Source organism: Mesoplodon mirus (assembly GCF_964341445.2).
Source record: "Mesoplodon mirus genome assembly, chromosome: 13".
Lineage (NCBI taxonomy): Eukaryota > Metazoa > Chordata > Mammalia > Artiodactyla > Ziphiidae > Mesoplodon > Mesoplodon mirus.
The window spans coordinates 13,062,428-13,087,412 of record NC_138989.1 but is presented as its reverse complement, the minus strand read 5'-3'; the positions used below and the strand labels follow the sequence as shown (position 1 = coordinate 13,087,412).

At 35.1% G+C, this 24,985-nt stretch overlaps 1 protein-coding gene across 3 annotated transcripts in view; it reads right to left on the bottom strand.

Moving 5' to 3' along the window:
- Window positions 1-24,985, bottom strand: part of MED13L (mediator complex subunit 13L) — a 290,942-nt gene that overhangs the window by 98,821 nt on the left and 167,136 nt on the right. For all 3 annotated transcript variants that reach the window (XM_082641500.1, XM_082641499.1, XM_082641501.1), the window contains exon 4: window positions 22,544-22,627. In XM_082641500.1, coding sequence (XP_082497626.1) covers window positions 22,544-22,627 — 84 coding nt within the window. The remainder of the gene's footprint in view (window positions 1-22,543; window positions 22,628-24,985) is intronic.

Genomic DNA, 24,985 nt, shown 5'->3' with positions numbered 1-24,985 from the left:
ATGGGAAATAACCTGGGCACAAGGCCAAGGTACTCAAAAGAATGCAGCACTGATGTCATGACCTAGTCCATGAGAATGATAAAGGTGCTGCTTCCAAAAGTGACTGAGAAAAACTCAAGGGCCAAGGAATACGGAGGTTCTAGCTCATTTGAAGATTTAACATCTTCTCCCTGCAACAGCTCATAAGGTAGATGCTTCTTATCAGCCAGAAACTTAGTGGTACAAATGGATAATAATAACAACAAAGGAATCCTAAACAGCCCTGTTAAAGCCAATATTTGGAACCAAGACTTGTTAGCCAAACTCATCCCTCATTTAAAACAATCCTAGCTTTAGTCTTTCTCCCTAAGAGATGATGCCTACCCTAGCTTCCTTCACTCTTCAAGTCCTGATGAGTTTTTTCAGTTGGCCTGGGTTCCCCATCTCCAACCAGCAGGTGCACTGCCTGGTCTAGTGGTAAAACCCTGCCTGACCCACATTCTTGCCCAGGCTACCCAGTCTCAACACATGCCTATAAGAACCCACCAAAGTCAAGGGCACTGAGGTATGAGCAGAGTTACGGGAGAGCAGAAGGTATGAAGACAGGCTCAAAGCCCAGCCCCCTTTAACTTGCTGGCTATCCAACTTTGAGTAGGTTACTTAACCTTACTGCACCTTAGGTTTTACATCCATAAACTGAGGATAATTATTACCTAATAGGATTATTATCAGGATTAAAGAATCTTTGAAAAAATGCTTAGAAGAGTAGTACACAGTACTACTTTAATCAATAAATGTTAAGATATTATTTCATTTATATTTTATATGAACAAAAGGCTTACTGCAAAAAAATACTGCAAGAATATTATTTGTTCCTTATTTAACCAGCTTTACAAAAGAAATAAAAACTAGTTAATGTCAATTATATCTCAATAAAACTGGAAAAAATTTAAAGAAATAAAAAGTATAACAGGATTAGTCATTAATTCATCTATCCACGTATCATCCACTGACTTACTGAAATCCTACACAAAAGACTGGGCCCTGTGCTTAACACATCAGTCATCAGTCAAGTATCAGTCAAGTATCAGTCAAGCAGGGGTAGGGGGAGAGAAGGGGGGGGGACTTCGTGGCCACAAAAAATAATTATAAGAATCCATCCCCTCTTGCTATTCTTGGTTCACAGCCTTCACAGAATCAGTGTCAGGTATCACTTTGTCCCACACCTTCATTTTACAGATAAAGAAACTGGTTATTTAGAAAGAAGATTTGTACAGAACCTTTATCATTATTAATAAGTTATTTTATATGTATGTAAGCATCATGTACATTTGGTATTCTTGATTACTTAGAAGCACATGTTAGATATTATTAAGAAACCTCAATAGTGAAAATATAAATCCATATTTGAACAAATATTTTTGCGTAGCTATTGAAAATTAAGGCAGGTCCCAGTTTTCGGCTGAATATAAATAATATAACTAGAAAGATCAATGAAAAAAAGAGTTTTTTCCGTAATACCATTTGTCAGAAATGGTATTACTAGGTGAAAGAATAACATGAATTTTACAGTTCTCCTTTTGTGGTACCATATCACTATTTAGAAAGACTGGATTTATTGACATTTTTTTTGAAGAGTAACAATAAATGAGTAGGCTACCCTTAAATACCACCAGCCTTGGTTTTGTCCATTTTATTTACTTTTGCTTCTTTAATATATGTGAATGGGTACCTCCCATTTGTTTCCCTCTGCATTTGTTTTAAGAAATAGGATGGATGAACAAAATACTTTTCTTGTAAAGTCTGTTATAAAGATTATTGTAAAGACTGACTGAGGGACTCCCTAGTGGCACAGTGGTTAAGAATCCGCCTGCCATGACATGGGTTCAAGCCCTGGTCTGCGAAGATCCCACATGCCGCAGAGCAACTAAGCCCGTGCGCCACAACTACTGAAGCCTACGCGCGACAACTACTGAAGCCCGCGTGCCTAGAGCCCGTGCTCCACAAGAGAAGCCCCCGCAATAAGCCCATGCACCACAAGGAAGAGTAGCCCCCGCTAGCCACAACTAGAGAAAGCCCACACGCAGCAACAAAGACCCAACACAGCCAAAAAAAAAAAAGGCTGACTAAAACTGAGTCTTTGCTTCATAAATAATGGCTGTTTTTATTTATCAACCATTTGCACAGAGGAGAATGGTCTAATTAATGTTTTCAGTTTTAGTATTTTCGGGGTATTATACTTTATATATTTATCAAGATCAGACAGTTGCTTTTCTTTTTTTAGTATTGCTGGTTTTGAAATACTTTTTGAAAAAATTTTAATGAAACCACCAAAATACAGATAAAATTATTATTGCTTTAATAGGGTTTTCTTAAAGCTTTATTTTAAAGTACAGCCAAGATAAATAAATTTTTCTGGTGTATGTATTTTTAATGAGGATGTTTCATTCCACATTTGACTTCAACGTATATATCTTGAATTATCAGTTTCAGGTTTTTTCCATATTAACACATACTTTTCTCAGTTTATTATAATGTTCCTTTTCCCAATAATTTTATTTCACCCAAACAGTTATTTGTTATATTCATATACAGTTGATTCTATTCTAAACTATGCATCCTGCGTAACATTTTTTTTGGGGGGGGGGGTTGGCTGGGTTTTAAGATCATAAAATTTAAACAACTTGTACTTTTTTAATGTCTTAGAAACGAGTGATACAATCCCACATATGTCCTTTTTACCCATTAGAATCATGCCTGATTTTTTTTCATGCATACTTGACTATAATTATGTCAAGTTTTATATAGCATAAGCATCAATCACTTTTGACATGATGCATTAAGGGACAGACTAGATAAAATAACTGCCAGGGGACATGTCCAAATGCAAGGGCTATTATAAGACAGGCACTTGTAATCCCAACACACATTTCTGGACAGACCAGAATTAAATCTCAGATCCACATCACTAGCTGTGTGACCTTAAACAAATCACATAATCTCTCGTCTGTAAAATAATCATCTCTCTTAAGGTTATTATGAGGATTACATGAATGTTCATTTGACTAATAAACATTAAATATGTAAGGCACTCTTCTAAGTACTTTGTAAATATTAACTCACTTAATTCTCATAACAATCCTATGACATAGGGACAACAATTACCGTTCTTTCACAGATAAACTGAAAAAAGAGGTTAAGTAACTTTTACTTGCCTAAGGTCACCATTAGTGACTGGGAAAGCTAGGGTTTGAATCCAGGCAGTCTGACCTCAAAGTCCACGCTCTTAAGCACCACACTTAAGTGTCTCTCAAAATACTGAAAAGCACTTGCCTGGCACCCAGCATAATGATAACAATGATGATAAAGCACACAGTGCCCAGCCTAGCATAGAAACATACAGTCCCCCAGAGGCCCAAAGATGGCTGGGGGCCCCAATGTTGATCAAGATGACATATAAAATATATAAGTACTTCTAGATTAAAATTACACAGTACAGAAATCTCTAAAAATACTAATTAATAATACTGCTTTAAGAATTTAAAAAGAAATCACTAATGAACTATACTATAAATCACTCTCCCACTGAGAGCCTGGTTTTTCTCTTAACATTGTTAAATGAATCTTAAAAATAACTAGCAGTTGATATTTTGGTACTATCGACATTTAGCACTCAATTTCAATTATAAACTAGAGGTACTAATTTTTAAAAGGAAGTGCTCAAGTGTACTTTATTACTATAAAGATTCAGAAGAAAATTAAATGTATTATTTTATGTTTACTTTTTAAAAATACCAGTATTATTTGTTCTGATTAATAATGTAATATATGTTCATGATAGAAAGCTAAGAAATACAGGGGGGTTGGGAGAACAAGAATCACCAGTAATTCAATATCATCGTGTACAGTTTGAGATATTTAATTTTCAGATGATGACAGCTGCTTGCTTTCAATTCTGAAAACAGATGAAATTTCATGAACTAAAGTAATTATTGTCAAGGTGCTTCAAAAAGAAATGTTCTTCAATTAAGTGAGAAACATTAACTCCACTTACTATTGTTTTAAATAATGAATGTTTTCTCCACTCTTTATGCTTAATATAAACTAAGTTCAGTCAACAGACATAACTGACTGAATCCGACTAACTAAAATGTTTTTTAAAACAATTTAAACAAATTTTGATAAAATCAGTCACACGTTTAGAAACTGATTACTAATTAATGACAAACACTGGAATTAAAATTAATTCTCTTCCACAGTACAGATAAGGCCAAATCACTCAATTGGTATCGCTTAAGCATAACATGTTTTAGCTTGGTTCCAGATATGCTAACAAATTGGAAGAGAAAAGTAACTTTTGTTCTTCTAAATGGAGTACCCTATGAAAAAGAAACTTCAGGCAAAACCAATACTATTTAGATGAATACCTATTCAAAGGGCATCTACACTTTCAGTATATTAACATCAATAGTCCTCAGAGGCCAACCTTCAAATTCCAACAAAGGGCAAGGAAAATAGTGTTAAAAAGTATTCAAGTAAATTGCCCTTCTCCTCCCGCACCTGTACCCTGATAGTCTTATGGAATCTTTCTGGGTTTTCTACCATAATAAAGGCTTATTTGATATGATTTTATCTTACTCTTAATTTACAGGACAGATAAGACTCTTTATGTACCTTCCAATTTTCCAAACTAGTAACAATTAAGACTTAATGCTTAAAATAATTCTTTTAAATATCTTTTTTTGTCATTTTAAATCCATTAATTTAATTTTAACTTAGTTAAATTAATTAATTTAATTTAAAATCCATTAATTTGAGTCACCTCAAATAAATCAGGTTAGTAAAGGCACTCCAATACTGTGGTAATTCAGTATTCACATCAGTTTTGGGAAGCGACTCCTTACACTTCGGGAAATTAAACTTGTAAAAGCTTTCAGCTTCTATACCTTATTTGATTTAATGTTAATCAAGCTAGCACTGGTTTTTAATATATGTTCAAACAGGTTTCTAAGCAAGCTGTTGATCTGCTATTTGAAGAATAAGCAGGCTTGCCATTCTGCCAGATACTCTTGTTAATGACCCTTTATGCCCTGTCTTTAACCACACTGTTTAAACACACGGAATATTTTTGTTATATTTCATATACAGTGACAAAACAAAGCAAGAATTCTTTCGATGAATGAATTTTATAAAACCATAGAGTTCCCTTAAACTTCACAGATGTTTACGTACCCATGGCTGACTGCACACTATATTACACTGTATGTCAAGGTAACTGGTAGGTACATTCCTGCCAAATCTTGGCCAATAAACATTATTTTACACAGGCCCTTAAAACTACTATCCCACTTAACACTACACCACCACCAGGACCACCACTTAAATTCCAACCAGCTTCCTGCCTCAAACTTCATACTCCAATTTCCAGCCATACTCCCCCCCAACCCTGTACGAGGGGGACTATTGGCTTATAAATCAGCTCACTAAAGTATGCAGGACAGAGTTGTAATCTGATCTGAAATGTATGGGAACCTGGTTCCATTTTGCAACTTTACATAATTTTTAAATTTCCCTTTAACTGAAGGATAAGGATTAACAGGAAACCTGGCACCTGAGTGCACCGAACACTGCACAGGGCACAGGTACATTCTTGTCTTGCTGGGAAAGGTAGTCAGGACTAGCCACCCAACACAATAGCTTTTGAGTCTGAAGAAAAACAGCTTGATACGCTGAGGACAGAATGAAACTAAAATTAAAATCATAGACATTTATTGTGGAAAAGTCCTTAAAATGATCTGGTCCAACCCCCTCATTTTCTTAACGAACTGTAGTGAAAAATTAGTTTAAATTATTTCAATCCAAATATTCAAGTAGCTGCTGTGTGCTGGGTATTAGTTTATGGATTAGATTTTTAAGAGACTTGTACTTGTACTTCTTGAGTACACACATGAAACACGCCTGTTTATGATATACAGTTCACTTTTAAGCCTATAAGATGAGTTGAGAGGCAGTATGGATTAGTGGGAAGAAGAGAAATCTGGAACCACTTACCGGAATTAAATACTGTGGAGCTCTACGCAAATCACTTAACCTCTTATTTAAAAAGCTAAGGGGACCTTCTTACCTCACAGGTCCTTCCAACTCCAGTAACATAACAAATCGGATTCTTTTATTAAAAAGCAGCACTGAGTAGTTTGAAAGTCCACACTTGGAAGCTAGGAAATTGGATTAAGATGGAAAATGTTTAATTTTCCTTAATTTTATGGTAGATTAAAGAAAAATTACTATTACAGAGATACAATATTAGAGTCTTCTGAATAAAATTCTGAAAGAATACATAAAAGACCATTCACAGGGACTATCTCATGCGAGTCTGGGAGCAAAAGAGGTGAAGAGGGAGGTTTTTGTTGCCTTCGAAACTACCTAACTTTTTCAAGGGCATGTATTACTTTTATAATTTTTTTAAACCTCTGGTTTTTAAAAAACTTATGAGCACTTAAATCACAGAAGGCAATGTAACGTAGCAGAAAGTACAATGAACTACAGAAGGGGAGAAAAGATTACTAGTCGGCCTCTCTAGCTCTGTGACCTTGGGAAGTATATTTGAGTTACAACATTCTAGCTTTCTTACGAAAACAAGAATGAGACTGCTCAGTGTGGTAACTATCCCGCTGGACTCAATTTTATATTAACTGGTCTTAGGTTACTTTTCTCTCATTTAGTCATTAAGTGCGTCCATCAAACACTGAAAGAGCAGCAGGAACTAAACAAAAGTAAGATAGAGTGCAAATTAATTTCCCTATAATAAAAATAATTAACAGCCAAAAACAATCTAACAGAGTTCTGGAAATGTTTAATTTGCTGAAGTAAAAGAAGGGATAAAAGATAAACTTGGTGAAAACCCAAAATCTATTACTGAGAAAGGTAAATAAATATATACTCAGACCTTGACCTGAATGTTTTATTAGAATGCTTTCCAAACATATGTCAGTAAAGTAATTAAATTAAAAAAATTATTATTAATCACATAAATTACAACTCTGCTGGGGTTAGGATACTGTCTTCTGTTTCTTAATTGACTGATGCTCAAGCTTTCTGTCTCTAAATACTAAACCCCATTATTGATCTTCCTAATGATGGACCTGAATGCCTGAAATTATTCTTTGTAGCTTAACATTCATCCTATTATCAGAGAAAAATAAGGTTTGTTATTGTATTGTCCTTCCCAGCTTTATATGACCAATAAAAGGGTCATGTGGTTATCAAAGCAGCTTTCTCAAAACTTATTATTAACATGCATCTCTCTATTGTATTTTTCTCCCATTTCACATCCCATGAAAAAAAAACATACTGTTAAATATTAAAACTTAAAGTTTTCTTAAGGATTTAAGCTATGTTCAATTTTTGAGGTTTGAAAGGATGCTGCTCTTTTTCTTACACCTCACCTAATAGATAAGTGAATAAAAGAGGGGAAAGTAACATTTTTCTCCTCCGTAATTCTAAATTTGGCTAAATGCCACAAATACATTGTATTCTTAAATTTACTATTAAGTACCAGTCACTGAATATTTAGGCAAAGCTTCAAAAGACAGACAGAAATTCACCTCTCCATACCCCTGATCTCTATTCCTTTGACCCAAGGATTCAAACTGATACCCAGAAAGACTTCCAGTTTGACAGCTCTAGGGGAATTTGCAAACCATGTAACTACCACAAGGGAGCCGTCAACTGAGCAGCTTCCAGCTTAGCCCCTTAGGGCAAGTGCCCTGACCAATGCCCAAGGCCCGGAACCTCTTTCTTCCTTCTAGATATGCATTGAAATTTCCTATTTGGGGCTTTATTGTGCAAACAAGGTCCAGAAGAAGCATGATCAGGAATCTCCTTCAGAACCTTGAGCACAGCCATCTCTGCAGTCTTCTCTTTGTGTCCCTTCTCCACAAATAGTTTTTCCATTGTTTGCAGTTAGCCCAGGAACTAAAAAGTGAATCATTTGTTTTTTATTTGTTTTGGAAGAAGACAGTACTTATTATTTGTTTGCTAAGATTAAGGGCAAGAGCCTCGGTAGCACAGAGATCTAGCCCTGCCCCAGTAGCAGTCTCATCTCCCCATCTCTCACCACCACTCCTCCTATCACTGACCTCACAGGGTTGCTGTGAGGAGTAACAAGACATAAGTACCTAGCAAGCAGTATGCAGAAAGGTCCTGTCCCTCTCCTGGAAAATGTGCTCTTAGCTCTGGCACTTTCTTAGTCTTTTACTGAAATTCTCTGGGTCTCCACGTTCTCATCTGTAAAACCAAAGTAAATAACACAAAGCTGCAGGTATATAGTGAAGACTGGAAATAATTTACGTTGAGCATTTAGCACAGTATCTCAATAAATAATAGTCTTAACTTAAACAAATATTAGCTCCCTTTCCTTCCAACTTGAAGTTGTTTTACTGAGTATCTCTATCTTGGTTGCTTTTTATTCTACCATTTCAATTTGTCTTTCAGAGCACATCCAAACCTGTACTGTGGACTCTGGGAAGCATGACTACCTTTCTACTGGTGCCTTCTCTTCAAGTTTGAAGTAGAGGCCAACTGATTAAACCCATACAGAGAGGCTATAGTGGCACCAGAGAGCGCTATAAGGAAATTCACTTTAATGCTATAATAAGGCTTAGGTGCTTCTCAACTGCAATAATGTGAGGCATACCCTAGCTTCAAAAAAAACTTATCATGAGCAATAAGAGCCTGCAGGTTGTAAATGCTAAAATCCTTGGCAAGAGACAAAATATGACAATACAAAAGGTACTAACTAAAAACAGTCCCAGGATACGTTAATAAAATCTGCAGAAGCAAGGAGGCAAGAGCAATAGGGAAAAGTCATACATGAATTGCCATAATTTAGTGGCAAGTTTGGACTGGGCCATCAAAAGAAGGCTTGGTATTCCTGTTTGTTTGTTTGTTTGTTTAAGATCTTTAACTCTCAGGACAACACTTATTGGTGGCTTTTTTGCAATTCTTAAATTCTAACAAGGAGCTACTCTAATTATTTAGTCATTACTAAAACAACGTTTAAGTCTCTATTCTCATGAACCATCACAATTAATCTAAGCTTCATTAACTTAGAACTTTGTCACAGAACTTCTATCTAACTGTCTAGATCACTCAAGGAGTTCTCTTATTAGAAGTTATCTCCTCCTATCTTCATTGCTGTTAAGCTGAACTTTCCTCTCTAGAAGCCAAGTCTTTCCTTGAGACACCACTGTGTACATGTCTTTGTTACTGCTATTTTCCTCTCCATGATTCTACCCCAAGTCATCCAAACCTCAGATTTGACAAAACACATTTAACTTCATGAATCTTTTCTCTTCACTAGAACCCACATCAGTATATTCCAATTTTCACCTTTAGCACTTAATATTTCACAAACCAAGACACTAATTATATATAGTGTCTTATCTCTAATTGCTTTAAGTGTTTATATCTTACCTTCCTGATAATACTAAGTTCTTTAGCAGGACTTTGTCAAGTTATCTTACTTATGTGAACCAAATACCAAAACAAAACCATTTTTAAAAAACCCAAAAAGAACAACAACAAAAAACTGTTAGAAAAGCTACTCACAGAACACAGATAACAAAGCAAACAAATTCTGAAATTAGAAAATTTCCTATATAGTCCTATATGCATGTCTTGGATTGATCTTCAACACATCATCACTATCTATTAAGTAAAATAAAGCAATGGAACAATGGGTAGGGTATGTGTACCATTTGCTATACTATGTGTATAGAAAAGGGAAATATATACAACACACTGTATATCTGCATAAACCAATCGCTGGAAAGACAAAAAGAAACAGGTAATATGATTTAACACTAGGAGAGAAACTGGCTGGCTGGGCAGTGAGTGGGGAAGAGACTTTTTTGCCTATATAATTTTGTGCTGTTTAAATTTTATACTACATACATGTATTGCCCATTCCACATAATTATTTAAATAAGATAAAATAATTACTCAGAGAGCTCATCAGTTGAAAAGAAAACACTTTCAGGTATGTATATTTTAGTGAATTATCACAAGAATTAAAATGCTGTGCTGTGCATAAGATTTATTATGACAAAGACACACACTCATCCAATCATTTCTTGGGTATCTATGAAGATTCTAAATTCTAGCCCTTATATAACTTTGTAATCAGATAAATTTTTACCTTAAAAATTTATTTCTAATCAATAATCACTCCTCCTACATTAAAGGTATAATCATTAACCGTATTAGTGAAGACAGCATGAAGAACTGAGAAAAACAGCAGTTGTGAAACTAGAAATGCCTAGATCTGAGTCCTCAGCTTTCTAGCTGTGTGGCTTCTCAGCTAACCACTTCAGCGTATCTGGACAGCAAATTTCCTCTTAAGGGCAGAGGTCAGCAAAGTTAGGTACCAGGGCCAATTCCATCCCATTGTAACTGGAAGTGGGGGTCTGGCTGCTCGCCACTCTAAAGCCAATAAAGAGGCAAGTTGGTGGAAAGGAAAGTTTGCTTTATTTCGGATGCTGGCTATCAGGGGCAGGGCAGACTCCTGTTCAAAGGCTGACTCCATGCCACTGATAATCAGTGGGCAAAAGCTTTTATAGACAGAGGGAAGGGGCTACAGGTAGAAACAGCACAGTCAGCTCTGACAGTCATCTTGACATTGGTCATGCGGAGGTCTGCCCAGTGTCATCTTGATTGTTTTAAGTACAGTTAATCTTCAGTTCCAGGATCGGTTTGTTCCCATTTCTTTGAGGTCATTTCTCAGAACTGTAGCTTATGTCATGGCTACAGTCTGGTCATCATGTAGTTAATGTCTTTCACCTGCTGGGGTTCTAGTATCTATAAGACAGCTCACAGGGTATGGCTCAGAATATTATCTATAGCCCTTGAGGAGGAGCTAAAGGTCCTTGACTTTGCTTAATGAATAAACTATTATTATTTGGTCTCCTTTGACTGTTTTCCTTTGTTTCTGCATTTTCTCACTTCTCTGATTAAACTTATTCTTTGGCTAAAGTTTTTCCACAGACAAAAGGCAGGCTGAGGACATGGGTGGGGGCGGGGGGAGGACCATAAGGTCCTGCTCCATTTCACGGTCACCTATTTTTTGTAAAATAAAGTTTTACTGGAACAATCTATTGCCCATTTGCTTACATATTGTCTGCGGCTGCTTTCACAGTGCAATGTCGACTTGACTAGTTTTGACAGAAAACATATGCCCTGCAAAGCTGAAAATATTTACTATCTGCAGGAAAAGTTTACCTGCTCCAGCCTAAGAATAAAATGCAGACAAACCACATCTTTGTTGAAATTTTTTAAAGTATAGGAATGCCGAGCAGGCAGCAGGTCAAAACTATTTTCAAAATAACATGAAGACATTATTTATCCTTTTCACTCTAATTTTCTCCAAGTGCACAATGGAGTTTTCCAGAGGCTACATCGTGTGTGATGTCACAATAGACTACAAGCAGAAGCAGACACAATACAGCTGTTTTCCCTTAAGCCAGAGTTTAAAGAGATTTGCAAAAACAGTGCCACTCTTCTGACTAAATATTTTTTTCTTTTAGAAAAGTGTTATTTTAGTTTAAAAGGTTGTGTTAACATATAATGGGTTTGTTACTGTTATTTTAAAAAGTCATAAATATTTTAACTTTTCTCAGTTTTAATTCTTTGGAGTAAATATTGATAAGTATAACTCAATAAACAAAAGCTCTTTTGGGTGCTCAGTAACGTTTATAGGTGTTTTGACAACAAAAAGTTCAAGAAGCTGCTATACTATAGCTCTAGTGCATCACAGCAGCGTGATTAACTGGCCTACTAGAACAGTCAATACACTGAGCAGGGATTGTGGATAAACACAGAGTAGTTTATTAATCATGGACATTACCAGGACAATCAATGACAACACCCCATCCCTCAAGCTGTTTTCGAAGGAAAATCTGACAATTCTCATTAGAAGCTCCTCAGGGGACTTTTTAAGACATTTACTCAAGGGACTTCCCTGGTGGTCCAGTGATAAAGGATCCACCTTCCAATGTAGGGGACACGGGTTCCATCCCTGGTCATGGAACTAAGATCCCACATGCTGCAGGGCAACTAAGCCAGCGTGCTGCAAACTACAGAGCCCATGCACTCTGGAACCCGCGCGCCACAACTAGAGAGAGAACCACGCGCCCCACAACTAGAGAGAGAACCAAGCGCCACAACTAGAGAGAAGCCCACGCTCCACAATGAAAGATCCCGCATGCCTCAAAGACGATCCCGTGTGCTGCAATGAAGACCTGACACAGCTAGCTAAATAAATAAATAAATAAATAAGAGAGATTTATTCAAAACTTTGAAGTAAGGTCAATGGAAGACAGCTTGTCCTTTCAATGCCATATAGGGGAAATGTCCATCCAAGGATTATCTAGTGCCTCAGTTCCTCAGCTGTGCACCAAACCCCCCAAAACACTGCAGTAAATTCACATGGATGTGGTGGGATATTTTAAATTTGGTGCGGGGGGTGGGGGGTGGGGTCTCAGCTGTGACTATGACATAAAGTAAAATCAATATGGACAGGAAATAAGAGTAGTAGCATCCAATCTGATTCCAAGGTTTGAGAAGTTGTACAGTGCTCAACAGGCATACGTGTCCTATTTATCAGCAATTCTGGGCAAGAAGAAAATACATTTTATCCTTTCAATTTATGTTCATTGTTTGTTCAAAGAGCTACTAAGTTGTAGATACATATATACCTATTAATTTTCTAGAAAAACCTAGCTACTCAAATACTTTGAACTGGTTTTCACATCTTACCTGTTCTTTCACTAATCAATGAGTTGATTAAAAAATGTATGCCATTTGTTCATTTTATATTTGCATTAGAGTCTAAATTTTACCTTTCTGTAAATTATACTTTAGTGTGCTGAAGTGACCCTTTTCCAGTGTATCTAGAAATAACTCTATTTTTAAAAGCTAAATTTTTAAGAATTCACTAAGTAATCATCAAGCACTATGGAGGGATGTATGTATAGGAATATATAAAGTATTAAGAAAGACTCCATATACATTACTATGTTCAAATAAAGGACGTATCTATGTGTTAGAATTCAATTAAACTCTCATAATTCTATGTGGTTTTCTGAATTTTACAATTTTTAATAAATACATTCAATCTTTTTGTTATAGGAAAATACACGACAGATTTTTTAAGACGTTTGGAATGACTTATGAACACATTCTTCAAACAAAGCAGTATAAAGGAAAGCTTTAAAAAGTGAGTGAGTAATATGGAATTAAATTCCCTCCAAGGAAACATTTTAATATTGTTCATTAAACACAGGACTAAGAACAAAAGAACAAATGGCCACATTTGTATAATTAGTACTTTTAATGCCAGATATGCCAGTGAACTAAAAATATAGATAACAATTTATTTTATCCTCAACCTCCCACTTATTTTTTCTATTATTCTTCACTCCATATCAAATATTTTTATCTAGACCATTCTCCTCATTTCAAGCTATGTAAGTGATAAATGTGTTTAAGAAGGAAAAAGAATAGAAAAAACGTTCCCCTTTTTGGTACCCTTATGAGGAATGGTAGGGAAAAAAGAAAAGTAAAAAGCAAGTGCATAAATATGTTTCTAGAAGGTCTGAATGATACCCATCCAAGTGAGAAGAAAATCCTGGAAGTGGTGGTGGTTTGTAAGGAGCTTCCTTCTTTCCTCATCTGGTAATTGTGACTGCTGGATCCATTTCTGTCTGGGTCACTTTTCACCTATGCTGCCTCCTTTTATTATCCAGGGTAGCTATCTCACCTTACTACTAAAGACACTTGGCTTAACATTACCTAGAAGTGTATTTTATATGTGAAATATGGAAAACAGACTATCACGCTTTATAGTGAATCTTACTAGTCAACAGGCTTCTTTATAACTACATATGTATATGAGACCAAAATCAAACTTATGAAAATACTTGGTGTAAAGGAGGTGAATTTTATGGAAGTTCTATCATCTGCTTTTAATGCATGGTTTATATAAATTATACAACTTTCATATATATAAATAATATTAAATGATCTGAAAATGGAAAAATAAAATGATACATAATGCTATTCCTGAATTATTATCATTTAATTTTGAAAAGTTGAATGGTTTCATTCATAATATAGTGAATAGTATACAAAGTGCTATAAGAATCTAGGAAGAAATTTATGAAACAGGCTTTAAATAATTTGTCTAATTATTTAGACATTCACATTATCTCATTTAATCCTCAAAACAACCTATATAAGGTGGACATCATTATACCTTTATTATTATTCCTACTCAGAGTTTAAAAAACACAGGATATAGTAAGTGGCTCAGTTTGACTGTGTTCACTGAGAACATAACTAGGAGTTATAACAAAGTCCTAAACTTCTGTCATTTACTCCCATCAATAATACTTGTAATAATGTATATGTGTGTGCATCAGATTCCTAAAAAAGTTCTAATTCCTGAAGTCAATATTTATGATTCTGAATACTTACACTGCGGGTCAGGATGACTGGCCCCTACTCATCTGCCTCACCCCAGGTTCAGCTCCAACTTGGCTGCTCGGTAACTTCAGCTGTTTCTGAAAATAACTGACTTGTTCAAAGGAGTTGCAGGAGTACTGCATGTACCCTTAAAAGAGATCAGATACACAAGGTGCCAATGGCCCAACTGAAGGCTTCTCCATGATATACTCAGAAGAATTAAAAGAGTTCTGAAACTTGGGAAGCTTAGTTTACAGAAAATCAAAGCACAAATACAGAATGCTTTGTTCTATAGCAGCTACAGAACATACCCTGTATTGTACTTCAAACACACAGTCACGTTCGAATGTATCCATAATATACTTCAACCAAAGCATCCTCTGGTTTGAAATGTACTTAGCAAGTATTTTATTGACTCTTCACTGGGTATTTTTAACAGCATGTGTTTCTAAGGGTTGGGGGAAAGGGAGGCCTTGCCATTATTAAAGTAGTGTCCTCTAGTATTGTAATTTACCTTTCTGAACCTACAAAACACACTTAAAATGATCAAGGGTAATACAAGACAGTACATGTTTAATTTAATATTTGAACAAATCATGTGTCCCAAACCAGTACTATAAGTTTTTAGAGACTGGGAAAAGGAAGGGCTACTGGGATAAAGTTGAAAAGTAAAAGCATATAATCCCAATTTTTCTATTTTCACAAACTGGGTGTTTATGGGCTATCACAATGTCTTATTCTTTCCCTAAGAAACTCTAGTTGAAATCAAGGCCTAGAAATACTTAAGGACACAGCAAATCATTAGCAGAAGAAAGCTGTTATTTATTTCAGGAATGTGAACCACACTGTGATAGAAAGCTTCAGTTCTAGATCTTGAAATTATAAGTAAGAAACAAAGGAGAGGAGGTGGCATGCTACAATGAAATTGATAGAATACTTTAAAACCATTGAGACAAACTCAAAATTCTCCAGCTAATAGTCCAATTTTCTCATTCAGTGAAACTTACCTGATACAGTCTTTTATTTTTTAAAAATTCATCTAACATAGAAATACTTTAGTCAACTGTCTTCAATTATACATACTAAGATGTTCCTTTGTTTTCTTAGATTCTCAGTACCAGATAAACTCTGTAAACAACACTGGTCAATTTCAGTGATACATAATAATCCTTCAAATGTTCCCCAACAATGCTCCCTCTAGGCTCTTCTGTGTGCAACCAATTAGAGAGGCCTCCTTCTTTCTATGAGGCCTGTTAAGATCTCAAAATGTGTTGAGTCTGCTTCCACTAGCAGAATTGCAATTCATGGGCTAGCAATGGGGGACAAAGTCCAACAGGGTATAATGTATGCTTTCTACTAGGGAATACTTGAATTAAAGTAACCATCATAAAGAGCCCAACTGCTCAAACTTGAACAAACCACTCAATAAGAAATAATACTAAGGAAAAACTCATGCAAAACTGACAATTATAAGAAACAAGGATTTTAACCCATTTATAAAAGATAATATTTTAAAGGATCATCTTTTAAAATAAGAATGATAAAGAGAATGTTGTTGTTTTAATGACATAATTCAATATTTTGTTGTACATTAAATGAGTTTTAAGACCTCATTTTTTATTTTGATCCTAGAAAACTAAATAAATTTACAACAGAAAGAAGTTCCATTCAGTTCCTCCAAACCTGTACTATCCTTTGTACTAGGGATTGTAATAGATGCTGAATAGAATAAAAGGAGAAATAATGATGTATATAGTAAACACCAAAATAAGTATGATTCTGTTTTAAAGATTCAATTTAGGAATAATGAAGGAATGGGAAAAGGAGGAAGGAGAGTAAATTCTCATCTTCCTTAGTACAAATTCAAGAGAAAAATAAAATTTTTCAAATAATAAAATAAAATAAAAAAGAACAGTAAAAACATACTATTGATAAATATAGAGGTAAAATGTCAGAAATAAACAGCTAGAAAAGATGCCTCAGGGGAGCAGCTCAAAGAAGAGAGATCAAAGTTAACTTGCCAGGGAAGACAGAAATGGTTGGGGGTGGGGGCAGGGAGAAGAACAAGAACAAAAGAGAAAAGGAGTTTAGACTATGCTAGGAATTGTGAAGGGCAACTATGGCTGGACAAAAGGCTTCTACTGGGGAACAGGAATGCCAGATAAAGTTCGGGTAACATCCTAAACCCTGACGCCACATTATGTTCTTATGTGGGAGAGTGCTTCACCAAAAGTAGACTAACAGAAGGATACACAGAGCAGAAGGATTAGAAACATGAGCAGTTTGAAGTCAGAAGACCCAGACAGGCTGAAGACTGTAACAACAGACCAGATATGAACATTATAACAAAGAGGAAGCTTCACAGTTACATAATTTAGTATTTCATCTTAGCACTCACAGCGTTCTATATTCTTTAGCCATAAATATTAAGTTATAATAATACTTCGAACTTACACAACTATTAATAAAACCCTACATGAAGTACACTGTCACTCTCTCCTGTCAGGTTCTCAGATAGGAATTTAATACTTTCTAAGAACCACTCTTAATAAATCTTTATTTTTATAATATCCTCTAACACTCCAAAAACATCAAAGAAGTAAACCAAATACTTATAAAGTACATTATGTACTTTCTGGGGACGACATGCCTGGATTCTACAATTTCCCTAGAATCAGAGAATCGAAAAACTGAAAAATATTTTAGAAATAATAAATGCTAAAACTAAAGTCCAGAGGGATTCAGTAAGTCCCACAAAGTCAGACAGTTAATGGAAGATCATCCATATTTCTAGATGGACCGGTGATCAAGGAGAGCTCTGTTTCCAGCTTAGTTTCAGTCCTCTAGCAGGAATTACAACAATGATATTCACAAAACCTCTCTAGTATATATATACATTTTTAAAATAAATGTATTTATTTTATTTATTTATTTTTGGCTGCGTTGAGTCTTCATTGCTGCATGCGGGCCTTCTCTAGTTGTGGCAAGTGGGGGCCACTCTTCGCTGTGGTGCACGGGGTTCTCACTGCAGTGGCCTCTCCTGCTGTGGAGCACCGGCTCCAGGCACGCAGGCTCAGTAGTTGTGGCTCGCGGGCTCCAGAGCACAGGCTCAGCAGTTTCGGCGCAAGGGCTTAGCTGCTTCGTGGCATGTGGGATCTTCTCGGAACAGGGCTTGAACCCGTGTGCCCTGAATTGGTAGGCAGATTCTTAACCACTGTGCCACCAGGGAAGCCCGATATATACATTTTTTAAAGGTGTATCTCTTACTGTAAGGTGCTTAAAATCCTTTTTGAAACTGACAGTATATATTTAAACTGTGAAAATAAATTATTGATATTCAGGATATAAGTTTTTATTGTGTACTTTTTAGACTGCTAATAGGACAAAAAACAAAAACTAAGTGATAATTGCCTTTCAGTTACTAAGAAAAAAAAGTAATTTTTAAAAAGTAAACAAGCTACCTCTGGTTGAGCTGGTCTTTCAATTTGACACTCTATGCATAATGTCTGTGAAAGTACAAAGCAGAGTGCCTGGTACACGAAAGACACTTTTAAAAACAATAGACAGTACCACTTAGTTTTATCATAGGCTCTTATTAAAAGTTTGTCTCCTCCCTTCCTAGATCCAACAGTTTTCTACTTTGCAGCTACTTATAACAAAATATAATAAGAAGTCTACGTTCCTATCTTCATTTCAACTGCCATTTGTAACTCAGGCTACTGCAACCTGAAATTCGCTACTGCAACCTGAAATTGACTACTGCACTGAAACTGCTCATGTTATGTCCATCGTGGCTGCATAACTGCCTTTTAGAATGTATTTTATATGACCTCTCTGGTAGACACAGCTGATTAATCTTGAAACTTTAAAAATTCATGGTTTTGGTGACACCGATCCTCCTGGTTCTCATCTCTCACTGACCTTTCCTAGTCTCCTTTATGTACTCCTTTTTCTCTACCCATCCTGTAAATGTAGATGCTCCCCAGGACTCTAACCTCACTGTCTTCTCACTTTTCACACAATTCTCAAATTCAAGTGACGAAATACACAGAACCTTTTGATATATCTTCCATCAAATAAACCAACAGAAAACGACTACATTATTTTATAGATCCACCAAAAACACACAAAAAATATGGTAAAACTATTATGTATGATTAATAAATCCAAGTTGTTCCATTACTTTTATTTATGAATTTCCCATTGGCTAGTCCTTGTTAAAGGTACCACATCACTAATGACCTTAATTTTTCTGGACACTAATAAGAGATTCCCTTTATCTTTCACACTGTAAGTAATTGTTTACATGTCTGTCTACCCTCTAATGAGATCCCTTTCCCTGACTTTTCATCTTTGCATCTCAAGAAGGAAACACAGATGACTGGGCTACAATATAAGGGAAGTACAGGAAAGAGGAGGATGGGAAAGAAAACAAGAAGAGGTGAAGCAACAGGGGAGGGTGAGGAAAAAGAGGGAATGAAAGTTTTAAAGTGCTAAAAAATATTCTCCTACATCAAAATATTTCATCTTGTTACACAAAAACTGATTTTTGCTACTAAAACCAAAAGACAAGGGCATCTCTTGTACATTAGGTAGTGTGAGAACATAAAAAAAGAAGTTAAAGAAATAATCTCAAGCTTAAGAGTCAAGAAAATATCCAGATGAAATGACACAAAAGCACCCAAAGTGATGTACTTCCCATCGTGTACGTGTGTGTGCATCTGTTAACAGCACACACAAAAGTAATTAGAATAGTTGAAAACATGTGAGGCTATTTGGAGTATCACCCCAGAGTAGGGCAGGTTTGCTCACGAGGAAGAAATGGTGAATTAATTCAGAAAATGCACTGGCAAGTCGGTATTTGTGTTAACTCAGCTACTGTACACCTGATACTAGGAAAGATCAAAGGTCCAAACTGTTACTGGGGGCAATCAATTATTTTGCTAAAATTGGCATTCAAAGACTAAGGAATATAAACTTCAAATTCTGTGGTAGTCAAATGTGGGTTGAAACTAGACTAAATTAGAAAATAAACACCTTTCCAATAGAAAGAAACTCCATCATTGGAACAATTTCTAAATTATTTTAAAAGAACATATTTTTTTACTGGTTTGTTTTTAAGAATATTCTGAAAGCAAAGGCTTTTTCAAGTTCAACATACCTTAGAAATCATAAATTTTGTATGCTTGATGTTAGTTGTCACAACTCTTTAGGACAAAGCCAAGTTCTCTTTCCTACTTATTATATTCCCAAGGATGAGTAACAAAAGATATGCTACTATAGCAAAAAAGTGATATAAATTTCTTTTATCTTCTTGGACCTGCCTGGTGAAATTTCTATAATTATCCCAAACTTCATCTCATATCCAACAGTGAGAACTCTTTTATAGAGTCCACCAGCAAATGACTTAGTTTTGCTATCAATATGGAGAGAAATGATAGCTCAAAAAATAATATGCTATTAATCGAACAGGTGAAACCTAATCATCAATATATTAATTTGTTGCCACTATTAGAATTATTTTAGCTTACATAAAATAGTGTGTTAAATCGTCTTTTTAATCTATTGAAAAAAAGTATCTATAGGCTAATATCACTACTTTAAAAGTGTATTCCTTTTATCTGGGTCTAATGATATCAAATATGAGAATTCCTAAAAATATTAATGTGTATATACAATGTGTTTAACACTGGGCAGCAAATTTTCCTCTCCCCTGGTTACTAAATCGGTATCTACTAAAAAAAAAAAAAAAATTAAGCTTCAAGAAGATTAATTTGTTCTTGCTTTTTCTCAACTAAATTATAAACTAGCCACATAAATTAACTCATTTAATCTTCACAATAACCCTCTAAGATACTAATTATTATCAATTCAATAACAGCAAAAATAAAAGTTCACCCCAGAAAAATTAAACAACTTTTCTAAGAGCAAATAATTTGTAAAGAGGGGTACGGGGTATGATCCCAACTCTTCTTATTCTAAATGCCCTCCTCTACAGGGCCACTCTGTCCATCCAAAATGACTCAAGCACTGAGATCCTGTTTCAACATCCAACAAGATGCTCTATTTTCCACTCAGAACACCTAATAAAGTTTTATTATAGCAAATGCCAAATTTTTAAATTGAATCTTTGCTTTAAAATGTTTTCTAATTGTTAACGTCTTCTAAAATAGTTTTTTTAATCATCAATATTTCTACACTACAGGAAAATGAAGTTCCACAAGGTTCAACCACAAGTATAAAGTCTTAAAAATAATAAAATAACTTAATTACATTCTGCAGAAATCAACAGCCTCCCAGTTTTAAACAAAATCAAATATCCAAATATATTACATGTATTATTTACATCTGGCTTGCTTAAGTTAGGAAGACTCCGAGTATCTAAATAAAGTGTAAAGATATACAAGCTATACAAAAGATCATTAAACACATCTGACTTTTAAACATTATTTTTTGCATTAAAATACTAATTGCTACTCCTTCAATCCCTTTTTTATTTCTACATTTCTTCTTCATCCCCAAATTCCTCTCAAATCATCACACAAACATCTATACCTATTGATCAAAAGTTTTAGGACTGGCTCAGTCAATTCATCAGTGACCAGCTGTGAGAATGCACACTAAGCATGGAGAGGCACACTAGGAATGGCAAAGAAGAACAATGCCCTAAAGCAAATCCATATATAACCATTCAGACTCCTCAACAATAAAAGCCCAAACTTTAACCAGTAGGAAAATCTAAGTCCTCTGTAAATTTTAGGAAAATGCTAAGATGAATTATGTCCATGAAACATTCATTAGTTAGACCAAATCGATTAAAATAAAAGGAAAAAAAAAGTTCCTCTCCATCAATCAAAGCATCTGTAAACAGAATCACACCCATGTACACTAGTACCTTTTTCTAAAATCAGTATTATCCTTTTCAGGTAAACTCTGATACACATAATACCTACTGTCTACTTAAATATAATTTTTAATAAATCCTAAATGTACTAAAAAGGGGGAAATATTTCAAGGAAGTTCATGGTGATTTGGGGGAAAAAAAAAAAAAAACCAGGCCCTAATTTATCTGATTTGAAAAAAGAAATCCCAATTTTCATAAATTAGATTTAGTTAATGAGGAAGTGGTTACATTGCTCAGAAATCACTTCATCAAAGCTTTAAGACAACCACTTCATCAAAGCTTTAAGACATACAGGCTGGAGAGAAGGCTGCTATTAAATCTCTTACAGGAAGAAGTGGCAGGAGTAGCCAGCTGAAATTCTGGCCAGCTATCCAAAAGATCTAATCTACCACATAAGGTTTCAAGAGCACCTGTCTGCAGCCAGAAGCTGGGACCCTTAGCTTAGGGCAAGTTCATGGATAGTAAAATAGAATCAAGACTGTGTACCCAGCTCTACAAAAAAAGAAATAGTCGCCAACTTCCAATTAAATCTAAACTGTGTTCAAAGGAAAGTGAGATAAATATTAGATTTTGACGGTTTTCGTTTTTGATTCTGGCTTGATTGATCTAAAACTCCATATTTGTTTAGTATCAAAGGCTGCCTTTAAAGCCATGCATAGAATAAATTATGGTTAAAAGTTTAGGATTATTTAGAGAAGTAATTCCCAGTCCTGGTTTGACAACTGTCAAGGATGTGTTGACTGACTTTTAAGGGGCATCCAACAATTCTATAAAAACTGTCACCATTTGAATTCACTCGACTGTTGATTTAAAGTTATGCCACATAACATTATAAGGAAGAAAGATAAATTAGAATAATGAAAATAACAAAATAGAGTAATTCAATTCCAAATAGTGTGGTTATAAGGGACTTAGACATGGGTTACTGATAATCATTTTTCTAGTCAAAATTTAATATTCCACAAAAATTTAATGATAGAGTATTTAATAAAATGTGATCCAGGAATCTATTTCAAACATCCAAACTACTAACATTATTGGAAAATAAATAAAAGCTACTTCCTCCATTCACCTCTTCCCCAAAGACAGCTGTGGTCAAGCAAAAGAAACCAAAAACCCAAAAGAATTCTAAAGACTCACCTTTTGTTGACCGGCTTTTCATCTTTTTCATAGGGTCGGACAAACCATTTCCCAATCCTAACGAAGTTCTTATCCATTAGGCACCTACAATAATTACATCAAGAATACAGTTTCAATAACAAACTAGCAAGTCGCTGAATTAATAATCACAGATAAGATCCACCATTGAAAATAAAAACATCACCAATTAAACTGTCAAAATGTTTTCTTAGTACTTAAAATTCTTACACTATACTTACTGAAAGAATTTTCTGACTTTGGGTATAGAATTTTATTACGTATTATTCTTATACATGTAAAAAAAATCAGAATTGGTTGATATACTCCTGAAACATCTTACACTTTTGAATTGCTTCAAATCCAATCACACTTCTATATTACTTTAACTTTTGTGTGATCAAGAATGTTGGGAATATAGGTAGCATTTCTTAAGAGTACCTCAGAGATATTCTTCCAAGCCACTGACACACTTTTTGCAAGTTTTAATGCTGGATCTTTCTTGCTTGGTGTGTGGTAGTCAATTCTTTAGCAGGGATTTTGGTAATAAAAGCATAGCACAGCCTCTTCTACTTAGGTATTTTCCTTTTGTAGACATGGTAAAGCACTTGATTATGGCTTTGCAAAAAAATGAGGAACTGCAGTCATTTCTTCAGTAATGAATATTTTGCTTTCTTCATATCTAAATTGTGCCCCGCTTCTGTATTCATGCCGTTTTGTGTACATTGTTTTTCCGTGTCATATCACAGGGTACTCTTTCTGAAGACATGTTAATGGCAACTGAACTCAACTCATATAATACCCAAGGTGCACACAATTCAGCTGAAGTGACAACAATATAAGTAGCTATGCTCAAGTTCACTAAAGTACAGGCAGATGACAACTATATCATAACTCCAGTCAATTGTGAGATGCCATCATTTGTAAAGAGCATCCCTAATTTTAACAATATAAAAATGTGGGAGAAAATGTGCATTTTGAAACTGATGAAATACAGTAATCTCTAATACTATTCAATGAAATGATACATATTTTGTAAGAAAACCTGTCAGAAACGTGGATATAATTCTTCTATACAAGGTTCTACCTACCAGCAAAAGAGCAGCACAGCAATTCTTTGTTGAATATTCAGGCAATTCTGCACGTGGCTTTTGGCTCTGCAATTTCCACTCCATCAAGGAGGATGGAAACAATTCAAGCCTTCGCCCAACTCATTACAGATTTGCGTTGGTAAATGGCAATAGTTTCTGCTGGCCACAATGTAACTCCCTATGGGCAGAGCCAATTTGAAGCAGTGTCTCATCAAAAAGTCACTTGCTTCAACTAGTTTTATTTTGAAAATGAACTTCTACAACAATCTTCCTTGTTCACAATGAAAAAAAAATCATTTTCAAAGTAACCAGTCTGTTTTCCTAAGATGATAAGTGAACTTGCTTTTTAGGTTAAAGACTATATGACTCCATTAAAGTTAGAATAGAAAATATGGAATACACAATAAGGTGAAAGTGCTCAAGAAGCAAAACTGAAACATAAAATCACCAGTTTATTCCCTAGTTAAGGGACTTAACTGTGTTTTTCAGGTAGACTACATATATGCTGTCACATTTCCTCAGTTCTTTACTCATTCTTAAAGCCCAGATCTATCTTGTAATTGATTAGTGTTTCTTTATTCTCCAAAAGCTGTTATTAAATTGAAGGTGTATCTTAAAATCAATAATGCTAAGAATGAAGCAATAGGACATGCACAGAATCACATCAAACATTAAACAATGTCTTCTACTGACACACATCTTCACTTAAATAAATACCACGTCATTATCTCATAAGTCTTGAAGGTCAGAATTCAAAAGAATCATTTATTCAACAACAGAGAAAACATGAATTTACAGTTTATGGATAGAAAAAACTTCAAGGCTTTAGACAGTATAATATGAAAGAAAAACATAAAATATCTCTGATTAAAGAGGACAATGTATAAAGTTTGTTTCAAAACCCCTGCCCTTCTATGAAGTAAAACCCACAAATTCTATTTACTGTTTTCATTCCAGAACAAATGAGGGATTGGAGTGGAAGAGCAGCAGTGCACAGCCAAGACCACTCAAGGACAAAGGCAAAAGGCAAAAAGCTAATGAAAATGCTGGGAGCCTAACTCCCTGTGCTAATGTATCTCCTGGAGGTTCCACTACAGATCATATTCCTTTGTCAGGCAATGTCAACAAAAGGTTATTATCACTAATACGCAACAGCCATGGAAACTACTGATTCTTGAATCCAAAATCATCTGGTTCCAAATGAGAGTCATGAATCATTTACGTGATTTTCAACCACTAATCAGCTTCTATGTGATCAGTGATTTCCCTCTCACTGAAAGGAAAACATGAAAACACACAATTGCACTGAATGAAGCAGTGTTTTTAACACAGTTTGAATTCGCAACTGACTTAT